Raw genomic sequence first — 17,326 nt, 5'->3', positions numbered from 1 at the left:
AAAGATAGACAATTCAAATATAGGAACACACTATTAATAGGAGAAACAAATACAAATAAAAAATCATATGCCATCCTAATAATGGGTAAGAAATATCTTCCCCAAAGGCAGGAGATACATACAACTATAAAATTGTAGCTGCCTCTGAGAGAGCGGTTTATGGGCACCAGTGCATTCTCAGATGAGCAAATTTCCTATTCTGGGAATTTGTGAAAATCATGGATCAGAGGGGAATATTTCAAGCACTCAATAGAATTTCATATTTATGGTTGTGAGCGTACATACCATAAACTCATACATCAAACTACCCATAGAAAACCCATAGTTTTCGCAGTGCATAAATTTAGCCAATAACTGAAGACTCCTAAAATACCCATATTTTTAATATAAGACTTTGCTTCAATATAAAATGACAAATGCAACTTTAGTGTTTGAATGTATTCTGACTTTCTTATATTTCATTGCGGTCTAATTTGGAAAAGTATTACATGGTAACAGAATAACAGAAAAGGATAACAGAATAAACTATAGGAGCTCCAAGACTTTTATGGACTTGCCTGCAACCACACAGACAATATTAAAACATTATTTATCTGAATATAATATCTCCATTGGAACCATTGTGCTTTATCTTGTAATACAGACCTGCTAGAGGTTTTAAATGTGTGCATTTTGATAAACTGTCATCTCCTTGAGACATGCTATGATCTCATACACTAAAATAAAAACAGAATAGATTAAATTTAGGCTGGAATCAAACTTTGTCTTGAATTTTAAAATAGTTATTTTTCCCTGGCATCAGAGTACAGTACCAAATAAAACAAGAGTACAAAAGTAGTCACCTAGATCCTTCAGGTGAATATTCTTTACCCTAAGAATATCTGGCTAAATGAGTTAAGTATGGGCATTTTGCTCAACATTACATGGAGAACAATTTTGGTGTAATTTTGCTTGATCAGGTCTGATGGTGATCTAAGGTAGAGCAACAGAGCTTCTCAAAATTGAGCACGCATAGGAATCACCTGGGGAACTTGTTTAAATGCAGGTTCTGTTCAGTTATTCTAAAGTGGAGCCTGAGATTCCACAAGTTCAATAAGCACCCAGAGGCGATATCTTTTGCTGCTGCATAGACTCATGGGGCAGCAAGAACAAGGAAAGAAGCCAAAAGACAGCTCTTCCAGGCTCCATGCATGTGCACAGGCGATGGTGGCCTAGGTGAAAATGCCACTATTTTTTTAACAGGTTGCAGCGAAATTTCAAAAGCAGGCAATGAAAACTGATGACTAAACCAGGGCTGGCAAACCACTATGGCTCACAGGCCAAATCTGACCCACCATCTGTTTTTGCACATTCTGTAAGCTATGAATAGTTTCCATAGATGAACATTTGCAATTGATTTGCTTTGATAGGAAACACTAACTTTGAAGTCCAGATAAATGAAACTGCATTATCACCATCTCCCTGAAATTATTATTATTATATTTTGAATTTCAGGAATAAAAAGTTTGCAGGAATTTATTTACTCTCCTGTTACATATGTGCCTACACAATATCCTCAATTTTTTCCTTTGCCTCACAAAGCCTAAAATATTTATTATCTGGTCTTTTACTGAAAAATAATTGCTGACCCAGCTATAAACTATTACATATAATGCTATAATTTTCTTGGATAAAATATAAATTTTCTTACATAGCACAGGTGTACCGATGATAATCAGAAACCAAAAACCATGATTTTTGAAAAAAACCTAGATTTAACTAAATTACTTAGGATGAGGGGTGTTTTAGAAGATGCTCACAGAATTCAAATTCTAAAACATGAGACCAAAGAAAGTTTGAAAACTCTGTCCGTACCCACCCAATAATTTTGCTAAAGTTCATTTGATTATCAGGGGACAATTAAATTTATGTACTTTGAATAGCAAAATTTCATGTACAACTGAACATATAATATATGAATGCACATATCTGAAATTGGGTTATGTGTTATGATATATTGGCAGCATTTCTTTCTTTCTCAGCAGTACATTAAGAAATGTTACTTCTTAGAGTCTAATTAATCTTAGATTCAGGGAAACATGGTATGCTAAAAAATAGTACTGAAAGCCTTGTAACAATAAATAACAGTCTTCAACTCTAGTTTTCCCTCCATCCAGTTAAGGTTCCCAGAGGCACATCACATCTAAATCTTTTAGGTGTTATTTGTTTGTGCAAGTAAATATTGCTAAATAACATGATTATAAGGATATTTTTATTAAAATCAATAATGAGCTTTACGTATAATATACACATATCACTATAACTATATATATATTACTGCAAAACTTAAGAAAGGGTTTGTGATTCAACTGTTTAATATAAAAGAATTTATCTGTACTTAATAATTACATATTTTATTTCCAACTAAGCTTTTCCTTCAATTTTCAAATTGTTCTATTAATTTCACCATACTATCACTAACTTTTCCCAAATGCTGAAACATATAGAACAACAGACTAACGCCCACTGTTTCCTGGAGAACCTCTCACAAACCCTACTGCTCTCCTTTGCCAGATCTCTTACTTACCTGGGTCATTCTTTTTCTCCTTCTTGGTTTACTCCCTCATTTTTTAAAATTAATTTAATTTAATTAATTAATTTTATTAATTTTATTATTTTTTAAATACCAAAACCACCAAATACAAACATTCTTAACTTTTGATCATTCCATTCTACATATATAATCAATAATTCACAATATCATCACATAGTTGCATATTCATCATTATGATCATTTCTTGGAACAATCGCATCTACTCAGAAAAAGAAATAAAAAGAAAACAGGAAAAAAATCATACATACCATACCCCTTACCCCTCCCTTTCATTGATCATTAGCATTTCAAACTAAATTTATTTCAACATTTGTTCCCCCTATTATTTATTTTTATTCCATATGTTTTACTCATCTGTTGATAAGGTAGATAAAAGGAGCATCAGACACAAGGTTTTCACAATCACACAGTCACATTGTGAAAGCTATATCATTATTCAATCATTTTCAAGAAACATGGCTACTGGAACACAGCTCTACATTTTCAGGCAGTTCCCTCCAGCCTCTCCATTACATCTTGACTAACCAGGTGATACCTATTTAATGTGTAAGAATAACCTCCAGGATAACCTCTCAACTCGGTTTGGAATCTTTCAGCCACTGGCAGTTTATTTTGTTTCATTTCACTCTTCCCTTTTGGTCGAGAAGGTTTTCTCAATCCCTTGATGCTGAGTCTCAGCTCGGCTCATCAATCCCTTGATGCTGAGTCCACACCCCTGGGAGTCATGTCCCACATAGACAGGGGGAAGGTGGTGTTACTGGTATTGATCTTTCAGCAGCTTCTAAGAAAGGGTGCACAGGAGGTAAATTTCCTAAGTACTTACAGGACAAAAAAAAAAAAAAAGCCTTTATTCTACCCTTACACTTGTTCTATTATTCTAGGTCTAAAATTATTTTTCCTCAGAATTGTTAAGCCATTACTCATAGTCACAGTGTCCAGAAGTCTGAATATCAAACGGCCCAGTTTCCTTCTGATTCTTAGTCCTGGGTTTTCCTAACTGGCAGACTCTTCTCCATTTCCATGACGTCATGTTATTGTGCCTTTGTGAAAGTCTTTTTCACCCCATTGTATGTTGACCAGATGGGCTTTTATAATCAGAGAACTATTTTTATGTTTAAAAATAATTTCCTCCCCTATAATTTCTCTGTATTTCCTTTTTTTTTTTGAAATTGACCAATCTAAAATAACCCAGTCTAATTTTTCCTCCAGATGTCTTTATCGTTTTGTTTTGTTTGGTTTGGTTTGGTTTGGTTTGGTTTGGTTTGGTTTGGTTTGGTTTGGTGGTGGAGGTTGTTTCTTTTTGTTGTTGTTATTGTTCTACTTTCTAGCTTTCCATGACTTTAGCTTCCATTTTTTCTATTGAATTTTGAATTTCAGCAGTCATACTTTCAAGGTTTCTTACCCCTTTTTTATAACAATCTGTTCACATTTTGCACATGAAATAGCTTTTCTCATTTCTCTGATGACACTAACTAGAGAGTATCTCAGGTTCCTACTTGTTTGTCTCTCTGTTTTCCATATTGGAGGCTATCTTCAAATGTCTTGGGATTGTCAGCTTTCCGTTCATACAGACTTTAAACAAATAGTATGACTGAGGAATTTCCCTATAGTTTGGACTTAATAAATAGTGGGCTTCATGTAGTCAAATTATTCAATAGGAACCAGACATTTTATTGTGAGAACCCCGCCCCCTAAATATTAAATACAGGTGACTTTTAAATTGGGTCATTTGGGCTTTTGTGATAAGATTCGTCCACTGTCCTTTGAGGTATATTCCCAAAAGCTGAGCCAGAGATGGGAAAGGAAGAAGGGAACTCACCATTCAGAATCCTAATTTTACATATTCCCCATTTTCAGTCTCACTTATCCACAGTCTCTCCTATATAACCTCTCCAGAGTATATATCCAGTTTGTTGCAGCGGAAGAAAATGGGGCATGGGTAGTCACCTAGCTTCATGAGGCAGGGATGGAAACTTGAGGATCTCATTCCTTAGTGTACAGACTTTCAACTATTCATCCGAGTTTTCCTTCTATGTCTTATCCCCACCTGTGTTTTTATTTTCCTTATTAGAGAAGTTGTGGGTTTACAGAAAAATCCTTCATAAAATACAGGATTCTCATATACCAGCCCATTATTAACAGCTTACTTTGCTGTGGAACTTGTTACAAGTGATAAAAGCACATTTTAATAATTGTACTATTAACTATGGTCCATGGTTTAACTTAGGATTTACTGTTTGTGAAATGCAGTTCCATGGATTTTGTTTTTAATTTTATTGTGACTATATATTCAATCTAACATTTCCTCCTTTTAATAACATTCAGATATATATTTCAGTGCTGTTAATTGTATTTATAATGTTATGCTACCCTCACCACCATCCATTACCAAAACATTTCTGTCACTCCAAATAGAAACCTGTACAATGTAAGCCTTAACTCTTACCTTTTACCTAATCCCACCTCATCCCTGACAATTTATATTTTAGATTCTGACTTTGTGAGTTTGCTTATCCTAATTGTCTAATTTAAAATTAGCTATTTCATATAATATTTGTCCTTTAAATAATCCATGTTGGATTATTTCACTCAACATGACGACGTGAAGGTTTATCCATGTTGTCACATGTTTCAGGACTTTATTTTTTTTCATGGCTGAACAATATTCCATTATGTACATACATCATATTTTATTTATCTATTCAACATTGCCAAAATAAATCAAAGAAGACCTAAATAAATGAAAGGACAGTCCATGTTCATGGATTAGAAGACTAAATATCATTAAGATATCAATCCTACCCAAAGCCATTTATAGATTCAATGCAATCCTAATCAAAATTCCAAAAACCTTCTTTTCAGAAATGGAAAAACCAATCATCAAGTTAACATGGAAAGATAAGGAGGCCAAAATAGCAATGGCCATCTTGAAAAGGAAGAATGAAGTTGGAGGACTTATATTTCCCAGTTTAAAAACATATACAAAACCACAGTAATCAAAAACAGCATGGTACTAACACAAGGATAGACATATAGATCAACGGAATCAAATTGGGAGCTCAGCAATCAACCCTTGCATTTTTCCCCACTTTTTGAAATACCTGATGCTTCCAAGTCATAAGCTTCTAAAAGACTCTTTACGGTGACTGGAGGATACTTGTTCAGTATCTCCCTCAACAGTGAATTTAGGTTGCAGTGCCCTTTCTCTCTCTCTTTTTATTTTTGCTGTTGTTAAATCAGTTACCACTTCTCACTTCTCTTTTCAATTTCCAAATACTTTTTTAATTTCCTGTTCACCAGTGTCTCCTCCCTCTCTAATGTTTTACCAGTTTAAAATCCCTGTATTATCATTTAATTGGGATCACAGGAAGGAGGAAAATAAAATTGTGTGGTCAATCAGCCATCTGAAAGTCTATCATTTTCAGAAATTGAAATATAGATAAAAATCTATTTCATTATAAAATAGAATCTTGAATTTTTTTCCTAAATTTACAACATTCTTTCTAATTTGCAAAGAACGTTTACCTATATTATCTAATGATCACCATTTTGTATAAAAAGTAACTGAGACACAGCATATCTGTCTCTTGCTTCAACAATATTTGAACAGAACAGACTTCGGGATTCTTCCCCCCACCTCTTCAGCTTCAACTACCCTCCAACTGCTTCTCTGGTCCAGTACCATCTTTTGGTCATTACTTGCTTCCAAGACCAGCTAACACCATTATTTGTGGTTAGTTCCTCATTGTCAACCAACCATGGGCTCCCAGATCCGTCAGAATTATTTTGCCAATGTGGAGGCCTCTGTTAACCTGCATCTGTGGACCTCCTGTACCTACCTCTCTTTAGGCTTCTATTTGATCCCAATGATATGGCTATGAAGGGCATGGACCACTTCTTCCGTGATTTGATGAAGGAGAAGCACGAGGGCACCCAGCATTTCTTTAAGATGAGAAAACAGCACGGTGGCCGAACCCTCTTCTGGGTTATGCAGAAGCCACCCCAAGATGAGTGGAGTGATACCCTGGATGTCATGGAAGCCACCCTGTTCTTAAAGAAGAGCCTGAAATAGGAACTTATGGATCTGTATGCCTTGGGTTCTACCAACACAGAGCCCCATCTCTGTAACTTCCTGCAGAACCATTTTCTAGATGAGAACCTTTTTGCTTGTCAACCACCTGATCAATGCCACAGACTGGTCAGCGTACAGACCAGGCTGGTTGAGTATCTCCTTGAAGGCTCACTCTCAAGCACAACCAGGAGCCTCTGGAATCCAGAGGTCTTTGGGGAGCCCCTCTGCATTCCCCTGGAATTCAGGCTTCTGCTTGAGCACCTCCCTCCAGTCAGGAGACATCTTTTTAACCAGCCACCATGCCACCCTCTAACAAGCCATGAACCAAGTGTAAACAATAAAGCTTTTTGCTACAAAAAATTTCTTAAAAACTAGGAGTAAAGTAAATTGCCTTGCCCACAGTCACCTAACTAGAAAGAGCATAATCAGCCCTGGGTTCTTTTTTCTATATGTGCTGTTGCCATTAGTGACCATTCAATTAGAACAATATTTAGCCACTATCTAGTCCTAAATCTGATTAATTGAAAATTGAAGAATACAATTGTTAAAGAATTTTTTTTGCCCTTTTTTACAAATTAAAAATAAAGACTCCAAAAAAAATTTTTTTAAGAGTCTAATGCATTATCCTCTTGGTGAGACATAAAAACGATTCATCTAAATTCTATAAACAAATTCAATATCATTCTAATTGTTTATGAAAATGTCAAAAGAAAGCATAATGCAAAAGTATTGGACTGCACATTCATTGTCTAGGATAGCTCAGCTATTACACCACTAGGAAAACAATTCACTCACTAACATCAGCTGCAAATCACAGCCACCAGCCCTAATTCTACCATAGACTCTCCATCTTCAGCTAAACCCAGCAACAGTGGTTTCTGGAAAACATTTCCCCTATTTTCCATCAATTACATGCCCATCTGCTCACTCTCAGCAAATGACTGGCCCCTTTAGCTTGCAAGATCAAGGTCATATGATGTGAATCTCCTTAAATTCACCTTTCTGTGTTCTCGAGTATTGTGTACATTTTCTCTTTTCCCTTAGAGGATGATTTTTTTTTCCTCCCTTCTAGAACTAATATATTTGGGCCCTTGATCCTTTTCCCTTTATTACCTATTTTAGAACTTTTCTTTGTAATTTATTTCTTCCTCATATCTTTCATTTTTTCTATATCCACTGGTTCCTCCCTCAGCATTCACATATGGCTAAAGCTTCCACATCTTACAAAAGCCTTTCCTATAATTCTGCTAACTTCTTAAGCTACAAATTTAGTTTACCACCAAATCTTAAGAGATTAAATGACAGTACTTACACACAGTTACCACCCACTCATTCTTCAATTCCTTGCTTTCTGATTCTGCCCTGGGAGTTCTGTTCTGTAAAAGGTAACCAATAATCCATTTATCAATGCAGTTGCCTTTATATAATCTTCATTATCCTCCATCTCTCAAATTATTTAACTCTATGGTCATTTATTCATTTACTCAAATACGGGGGTGTGGGTGGAATATGTGTTGCTTATTGTGAGTTTGGGCACTTTTTTGGCTAATAAAAAGTAGTAAACAAAACGAATTTGGTGCTTATCCTCATGAAGCTTCCAGTCAGGTAATTGAAACAGACATGATACGAATGAATACACCAAAAATATTTCATCTCAAACAGGATAAATTTGATGAAAGGAATGGATACAATGGAAGATTAACAGTCAGCATCTAATTTGGATTATATGAACTGCATACCTGAAGAACTAGTAGGCATTAGGCAGGTAAAGAGTGCATGGGGGCGGGGGATTATTTCAGAGAGAGAGAAGATAATAGCAAGGTATTAAAGTAGGAAAGATATTCAAGAAAGATAAAGAAGACCAATGTAACTATGGTGGTTTGGAGTTGTATATACAACAAAAAACACATTTTTAAACTTAATTCATTCCTGTGGATGTGAAGCCATTGTAAGTAGGACTCTTTGATGAGGTTACTTCAGTTAAGGGGTGGCCCACCTCAATCAGGAAGGGTATTAATCCCATCTCTGGAATACTAATGAAATTCAAACAGAGAGAGAGAGAAAAGCAAAGGAAGAAAGAAGCTGAAGGTCAACTGAAAGAGAAGGGAGAGCCAGGAGAGGCTGCCATGTTGCCTTGGCAGGTGACGTTGGAACTCAGGACCAAGGATTGTGAATAGGCAGGCCCACAATACCAGTCTTTGGGAAGAGAGCACCATCTTGATGGTGACTTGATTTGAACTTTCTCCTAGCCTCAAAACCTTGAGCTAAATTTCCATTGTTCAAGCCAACCCATTGCAGGGTATTTGCTTGAGCACCATGAAAACTAAAACAGTGACTGAAACATGTTAGAGAAGAGAAAGTAAGCAATTACAGTGAAGCAATTAGTATAGGCAAGATCATGCAGATCATGTTAAGGATTTTGGATTTCATCTTAACTGAATGGGAAGCCACAGAAAGAATTTAAACAGAGGAGAAATATTCAATTTGCATTTACATGTGATGACTTTGACTGTTGGGTGCTTAATAGGTTAGAAGTGGACAAGAGTGGAAATAGGAAGACCCGTTAATGTTGTTCCGGATTGTCTGGGTTTAAAATGTAATAGCTTGGGGTGCAAGGGTAGTTCAGTGGTAGAATTCTTGCTTGCCATGCAGGAGACCTGGGTTCAATTTCTGGCCCATGCACTTTCCTGAACAAACAAGCAAACAAACAAACAAAAAAACAGTCAAACAGAAATTCAAGAAATGATGCTGCAAAAGGGATACTCACATGGAAAAAGAATGAAATGTGACCCCCGCCATACAGTATACCAAAAAAAAAATTGTAATGGCTTGGATTAGTATGGTGGAAATGGCTACAGAGAAAAACAGGTTGGTTCATAATTTATTGTGGAAATAGAATCTACAGAACTTAATGAATTTGGAGGTAGGGGAAAAGAGACAGGAGATCCTAGATTTCTGCCTTGAAAACATAAAGGTATTAGAGAAGATGGGGAAGAATGAAGGAGAAAAATTGGAGGAAAAGATTAAAAGTTCTGTTTTGGAGACACTCTTCCCTGAAACTTTCCCTTAGTTTTCTTCCAAAACACCACATTATCTTTCTGACCTCTCTTTCTATGGTTTTACTTCTTCTTGCTCCCCAATGCAAACACATCTGAAGACATTACCTAGATTTCCTCTACTCCTTCCCTCACCCCCAATTCTCTTTCAGTTTCACCTGACTCTAAATTCCAACTCTAAGCAGATGATTCATAAATATTCCTCTCTTGACTCAACCAACCTTCTGAGCTGTTTCACAATTTCAACTATTTTGGGGGCATATCTCTTTAGAAGATCCCTTTATACCTCGAACTCAGCATGTTCAAAATCAAATTCATTATCTTTCTCAATATCAAACATAAGTCCTATTATAAAAAGGTCACTGCCATCTTTCCTATCACCTAGACTCATATTCAGTATTGATCTGCTTCCTCCTTGCTCCTTGCTTCAATTGCTATGGTTTTATCAGTTGAATCTATTGCATCTTATGTTTCTTCCTCCTTATATTTTCTTGCAGTGGGAGCCCTGATTGTAATTCAAGACCCCATTAAACTTTACCAAGGTTATTTCTGTTGCTTCTTGTCCTTCTACCTCCAATATCTCTTCCACTCAACTACCTAGTGCATGACCTTGAGAGTAATCATCCTAAATGACAATTCTAATAATTTCGTTCATATCTAAAATCTTAAATGTTTCTATTATCTTCAGAGTAATTTCCAAATTCCTTAAGAAGGGTATTGAATGCCTCTTATGATCTGACCCCAATCTATCTTCTCCCCTGATACCAAGTAACTTCAGCATCTCACCATTCTGAAAATTTTTGCCTTTGCTCTGTGCCTTTGCTCATGCCATTTGTACTGCCATCACCTTTTTTTATTGAGAACTTTCTTTCTTCAAAGCACAAAATGTTGCCTTTCACCTCTCCAACTAAAAGTAAATCCTTCTTCTTATATTCCCCAACAGCACAAGTCTGCAATGACTAAGAATAGATCTTTTTTATCTTGTACCCTCCACACTGTGCCTTGCAAATAGCAGGAACAGAGTAAACATCAAATTGAATTGACATATTAGCTCTCTTTCTCATGGGTCTATAATGTGCCAAGTAATCTAGATAAATGCAATTATGTGATGAATTTGATCTTAATGGCAGATATGTTACAAAATTCATATTTTCAATATGAGCTGTTTTCAGAACCACAATCCCTATTTCACTATGAATAGGCCTTTATGGAATTTAATTTAAAATAATAATACACAATAAACTCCTCAAAATCTTGAACTCTTATTTAGGTTTCCACCTTTTTTATCATTTCTATCTCTTGGGGATGTAGTAGAGAGCAGACTTTAATTGATAGATTTAAATGCTGAGATATAATCCAAAAATTACCTACCAGGTTCACTATCAACCAAGACAAACATTAAGCTTTTTAAACATGAGATTAATTTTTCTGAATTGAAAGCTTTACTTTATCAAAAATTGTATGCAATTAAGCAAATGTGACTGTCTCTAAATTTCAAATAAATTCCAACAAGCTAAAGTTTGCCTCTTCTCTAACAATGGGATTTAGTCCGGTAATATGAAAGATAAATTGAGAAATAGAATGGCTGCAGTAATAATAAACTGTAACAAAATCATGACTCACTTTCCAACCAAAATTCCCTAGAAAATCCCTTAAAGGCAAAAAGAAGAGATCTGGACTAATATTTGAGTAATTCTTCCATTAATACTCTTCATTTATCTAATTCACATCTTTTTTAAAAACTCCCTAACCTAAAATTTCCAGTCCTTAAATTCTCTAACAGCTGCTTTACTTTTTCTGCAAAAATTAGAGAAACGTCAAAAAATCTGAGGGCTGATAATGTCTATAGGTTATTTCAAAACGAGTTTTAAAATATAATTAAAACCATATGAAAAGTGACAACTGAGACTCAGAGCTAGAGGTGTGCAGCTCTGAAAGTCAGTATTACCCCCAACAGCCACTGTTAAAAATGCTGAAAAGATCAAACTTCAGTTAGAGATATGAATGAAGCAGATCTGGTTAGGACTAAGGTAAATCAGACTAAAGGGTAAAGAATGATATGACTATGTTTTAAAACTTCAACTTCTATATGATATCAAAGGAAGAGATGTTTATGTGGTGCAAAATTTATATTTTCTGTAGTACACTATCTAATTCAACTTATGTGGTTAGTTTATTTGAACACCATAATTACATGGAACCTTGGATAGGGAATGAGATCCTGTTGGTTTGTATAGATTAGTGTGAAGCCCTGATACACCCCACAGTAATCTAGACCAAGAATAAAAAAATATTTGCAAAGCCCCTTTGATGGACTGGGGAACAAGGTGGAAATATTAAACTTCCCCACCTGTGGAATTCCTGATATTCTAGCAAGTATTAGGGACGGCCAATTTAAAAGGCTAAGCCCCTAATCTTGTGGCTTGCCCTTTTGAAACTTATTCTTGTAAAGGAGAACCTAAACCTACTTATAATTATGTCTTAGAGTCACCCCAAGAGAATCTTTTGTTGCTCAGATGTGGCCACTCTCGCAAAATCAGCTCTGCAGGTGAACTTGCTGCCCTCCACACTTATGTAGGACATGACTCCCAGGAATGACCCTAGACCCAGCATTGTGGATTTGAGAAATACTTCTTGACCAAAAGGGGGAAGAGAAATGAAGTAAAATAAAATTTCAGTGGCCGAGAGATTTCAAATAGAGAGGCCATTCTGGAAGTTATTCTTATGCATTGTATAGATATCCCTTTTCAGTTTTTAGTGGATTAGAATAGCTAGAAGGAAATACCTGAAACTGTTGAACCATATTCCAATAGCCTTAATTCTTGAAGATGAGTGTATAACTATATAGGTTTTACAGTGTGACCATGTGATTATGAAAAGCTTGTGGCTGACACTACTTTTATTCAGCTTATGGACATATGAGTAAAAATATAAGGACAAAAAATAAATTAATAATAGTGGGGATAAGGAGCATGGGATGTTTTGGGTGTTATTTTCATTTTTATTTTTATTCTTACATGTATTTTTTTGGAGTTATGAAAATGTTCAAAACTTGTGGTAATGAATGCCTAACTATATGATTATACATTTTGGATGACTTTTATGATATGTGAATATATCTCAATAAAATTGCATTTTAAAAATCATTTTGTATTAGTTAGGATTCCCTAGAGAAACAGAATCAACAGGAAATGTCTGTAAATGTAAAATTTACAAAAGTGTCTTACATAACTGTGGGAATGTAGAGTCCAAAATCCATAGGGTAGGCTGTGAAGCTGATGACTCTGATGGCGGGTCTGGACGAACTCCACAGGAGAGTCTCGCCAGCTGAAGCAGGAAGAGCACCTGTCTCTTCCGAATACTCCTTGAAAGCGTTTCAGTGATTAGATTAAGCATCACTCATTGCAGGAGACACTCCCCTTGGCTGATTACAAATGCAATCAGCTGTGGATGTAGCCGATGTGCTCATGATTTAATTCTATGAAGTGTCCTCATAGCAACAGACAGGCCAGTGCTTGTCCAACCAGACAAACTGACCAAATTGACACATGAACCTAACCATGATATATTTGAAGGGATAAACTCAGTCTAATTTCCAGTACCATTTTTGAATCATAAATATCTAAAAATATTATCTATAATCATATATCCCATCTGGGGATAAAAGTTCAAAACTTTGCTTTATGTTCAATAATAGATTGTTACTAATTGCTACCAGGAACCCTTATAATACTAGCACATTACTATATTTAAATCTCACCGCCTGCAAAATAATCATCATCATAATAATTTAGATGTTATATTAATTAACAGTAATTATTAAGTTAATTAATTAACTTAATTTAATTAACATTTATAACCCCCTCTTAAAGCTGAGGAAATTGATATAAACTTAAGTAACTGGTCGGTGGTCATAACTAATACACTGGGAAAGAGGGAATCAATAGAGCTCCTTCTGAAGCTAGGGCCCAGGCATTGAATGGCTATACAACAGGTAGCTCACTCCTGGGTGACCTCAAGCAAAAAAATATTGGGGAAACATCCCCTAATGTTAATGTCTAAGAAACACTTTGGTTGATTACAATAATTTCTAGTTCTTTCTTTAATCTTTTTCTTTTGCATTCTTTTCCTCCAGTCGCTGGAAATCTTACTGCTGCATTATCCATCATGATAGCTGGCTTTTTTGAAATTCATAGGAAACACTTCCCTCCAGTGGAGCAGACTCTTTCCGGCAAAGTTCTCATTGTTTCTTCCATGCCCTGCTTCCACCTGGCTCTACAGTATGCTTTACTTGGAGTGGCTGAAACACTGGTAAACCCAGCAGGTCAGTAACAATTTGTATCAACTGTTAGAACACACTGAAGCTTCCCAAGGAACACATCAGCTTCACAGGACAATTAAAGTGATTGCCAATCGACATACCCCCTCATGATTTCTCACATTTCTTCAGAACAAGCCTATTTATCACCATATTAAAAAAAAAAAAAAAAAACTAATTTCTCTACACATAAAAAACATTAATTCTACCTGAATCTAGGTGGAATGAAAGATGAACTGACGTGGTTAAGGTAATAACCATTTGGTCAGATAGACAATAGGAGGGGAAAAAACTCTGCTCAAACCTAGAAGGAAGCTCTAAAATACTCAGAAGAAAACTCTCCTCTTCTCTTTCCTTTCTACTTCCAACCTCCCTTCTTTTCACGTATAGCTAGGCTCACATATACATCCCCTTCAAAAATGGCAACCAATGTACTTTGAATATATAAACATGCAAACAATGTAAACACTTAAGACAAATAACTCACTGTATTTAAATTGAATCATACTAAAATAAGTACGATCACAGTGTTTAATATGACAGATTCAAAATAATTTTATCAAATTTCAAGGGGTTCTGGATTATATGGGTTGTTTATATTAATTAAACTAGTTTCTTTAAAATTAATCAAAATTTCGGTGACCCCCTGCTATATATATGAAATATATATATATATGTGCATGCATTTATATGATACCAAAGCATTCAACAAAGAAAATCAAAATAAAATTAATTTATAATGTTTGTATAGCTATAGTCATATAACTTTAAATATAATTTTAAATAATTTCATTCATTTTACATGAATAAGTTATTTTGTGAAGTAGTATAAAAGGGACATCACTATAAACTGTAAAGGATACAGAAGTATAAAAGAATGCTACCACACAAAACTTCTGATCTTTCCTGAGGTTGTTTCCATAAAATCGTTGGAAATAATCAGCCAAAACTTTCTGGACTAGATGTGGAGGCAACAAATAAGCAAATGTAGTGAGAAAATTCCCAACCAGCTTAGCAAAAATGGTTCAAGTTATGAGAGCCAGAGAGTTCCATACAACCATAGACTGTTAAAAGACAGATTATATAATATAAATCACTTAGTTCATCTACCTCGTTCTACCTGTTAGGAAACGGCCCATCTAAGACCGTTAGATGGTCTAACTGACTTCGCATTCATGAAGTAGGAACCAGAGGACTTCAACTGAAGTCCCACCTTTGTCGCTTACCAACTGCATGACCTTGGAAACTCATTTAACCTCCAAACTTCTCCTTTCTCAACTTTGAAGTGGAAATAATTACAATTTTTTCTTATCGTATAGTATCAGTATAGGAATCTATGGAAATAGAAGAATACTCCTTGGGAATCAAATAAGATAATAGGTGAAAGGGTGTTTTGAAATACAATATCAAATACTACTCTTCTAGGAGTCAGTAGAGTCTAGTGGGTAAGATCAGTGGGGTTAAAGTCACACAGGTCTGAAATCAGCCTGACTTCTGCCACTGATTAGCCATGCGAACTTGGGAAAAAATATTTTGTATTTCTGAGACTTTCTCTTCATCTGTAAAATGAGGAAGAGTTGTTGTAAGGGCTAAGCAGAATATTTTATATAAAGCACCAAGCACAGTGCCTGGTTTATAAAATGTACTCAACACCTGGCAGCTATTACTGTTGTTATTTTCGTCTTCCACAAAAATAAATAGCAACAGACTTAGGACATAAGTCTGTGTCCTGCTTCTAGCTCTTACTACATCACACAACTCAAGCCCTGATTCAAGAGACCAAGTATTGTGATCAGACCTGTGTCTTTCTTACATGACTCATCCTAGATGCCTCCCTTTCCCTTACCTCTCACCTCCAATCTAACAGCAAATCTTAGACTTTAATCTGAAATATAACCTAAATATGCCCACGTCTCACCATCTCCTTTGCCTCATTCTAATCCACATCGCCATCATATCTAGCCCCAGTGCCCCCAGAGCCTCCTAGCTGGGCTGCCTGCTTCCTCACCTGCCCCATGAGAGTCTGTTCTCAGAATAGCTACATGCTCTTTCCAAAACGCAAGTCCTATCATTCCTCCACTTAAAACTCTGCAGCAGGGTTTTATAGGCAATTCCTTCCCATGATGAATTAGACTCCACCTTGTTTGGCCTCTGCGTGGTGCTCCAACCATATTTTGTAGAATTCTGTCCCTTGACCACTTCCCTAGAAATTTGATAGCCTTCATAAATGCCAAATTTATCTCCCCTAAGGCCTCTGCATTTGCTCTTTTCTCTACCTGGAATCCCCTTTCCTCTCTTTTCAAATGGCTGGCTTCTTCAGTATTATACTGAGTTCTCTCAAAGGTCATTCGCTTCTTTAGAGAGGCTTCCCTGGGTGGCCCTATCACTTTCCATTCCATTACCCTGTCCCATTTTTTTCATCTGAACTTATATGTATTTGTAGATTTGTTTCCTGCCTCTCACCATGAAAATGTAAGTTTCTTGAAGTCGGGATTCTTGTCTGTCTTGTTCATCCCCACATTTCTCTTCTGGAAAGTATGTGCATAGTGCATAAAATTGCACGATTGACACATATTTTTGATTGAATAAAACAATGAATGAATGAAACCTACCTATATTTTTATACTATTGCAATGAAATATACTATTCAAATTACCAGTAATGTTCTACATCGATGGCACTGAGCAGGGAAGCACAGTGGATCATTTCTCAATATGGTATGATCCAAGGAGCATTGGGAGGCTGCTTGAGGTTTGTGGGCAGTTTATAAAATGACTTGGTTAACTTGCTGTATATTTTTCCCCAGCCACACAAGGCTAATAGAGGAGCAGAGATAGTAGAGAGTTGATTGTTTGCCAATCAAGTTCCAAAAAGCATGGAAATAAGTGTATGTGAAAGAATGGGATTATAATAGTTGAGCATGGGGCTTAACCTGGGTAAAAAGAGTAGTGTGGGCATCAAAGGGATGAGACACATGAAAATGAAGAAAGGAGCAATGGATTGGAGGACATGGAGGAATACAAGTATTTGGGGCCAGGATAGTAAAAAGTATGCTGGGAAGATTGGTCATGTGGGATGCACAAAATTGAGATTATGGAGTGGTCACAGTTATTGGTATAGGGTAGAGGCTCATGAACTGTTTCTGTAAAGAGCAGGATAGTAAGTAGTTTATACTTCTCAGGCCAGATAGCTTTTTGTCACAACTATTCAACTCCGTTGTGATGCAAAAGCAGACAGAGACAATATATAATGAATGATTTGGCTATGCTCTGATAAAACGTTGTTCA

At 35.9% G+C, this 17,326-nt stretch overlaps 1 protein-coding gene across 1 annotated transcript in view; it reads left to right on the top strand.

The window, feature by feature from the left end:
* Nucleotides 1-17,326, top strand: part of SLC15A5 (solute carrier family 15 member 5) — a 77,080-nt gene that overhangs the window by 34,652 nt on the left and 25,102 nt on the right. Inside the window, exon 6 of the mRNA XM_077167930.1 lies at nt 13,857-14,045. Within this exon, the coding sequence (XP_077024045.1) occupies nt 13,857-14,045 (189 nt within the window). The remainder of the gene's footprint in view (nt 1-13,856; nt 14,046-17,326) is intronic.

The sequence above is a fragment of the Tamandua tetradactyla genome, chromosome 7 (genome assembly GCF_023851605.1).
Source record: "Tamandua tetradactyla isolate mTamTet1 chromosome 7, mTamTet1.pri, whole genome shotgun sequence".
Classification (NCBI taxonomy): domain Eukaryota; kingdom Metazoa; phylum Chordata; class Mammalia; order Pilosa; family Myrmecophagidae; genus Tamandua; species Tamandua tetradactyla.
The sequence above is the reverse complement of the archived record's forward strand: the minus strand, read 5'-3'. Positions and strand labels throughout refer to the sequence as shown.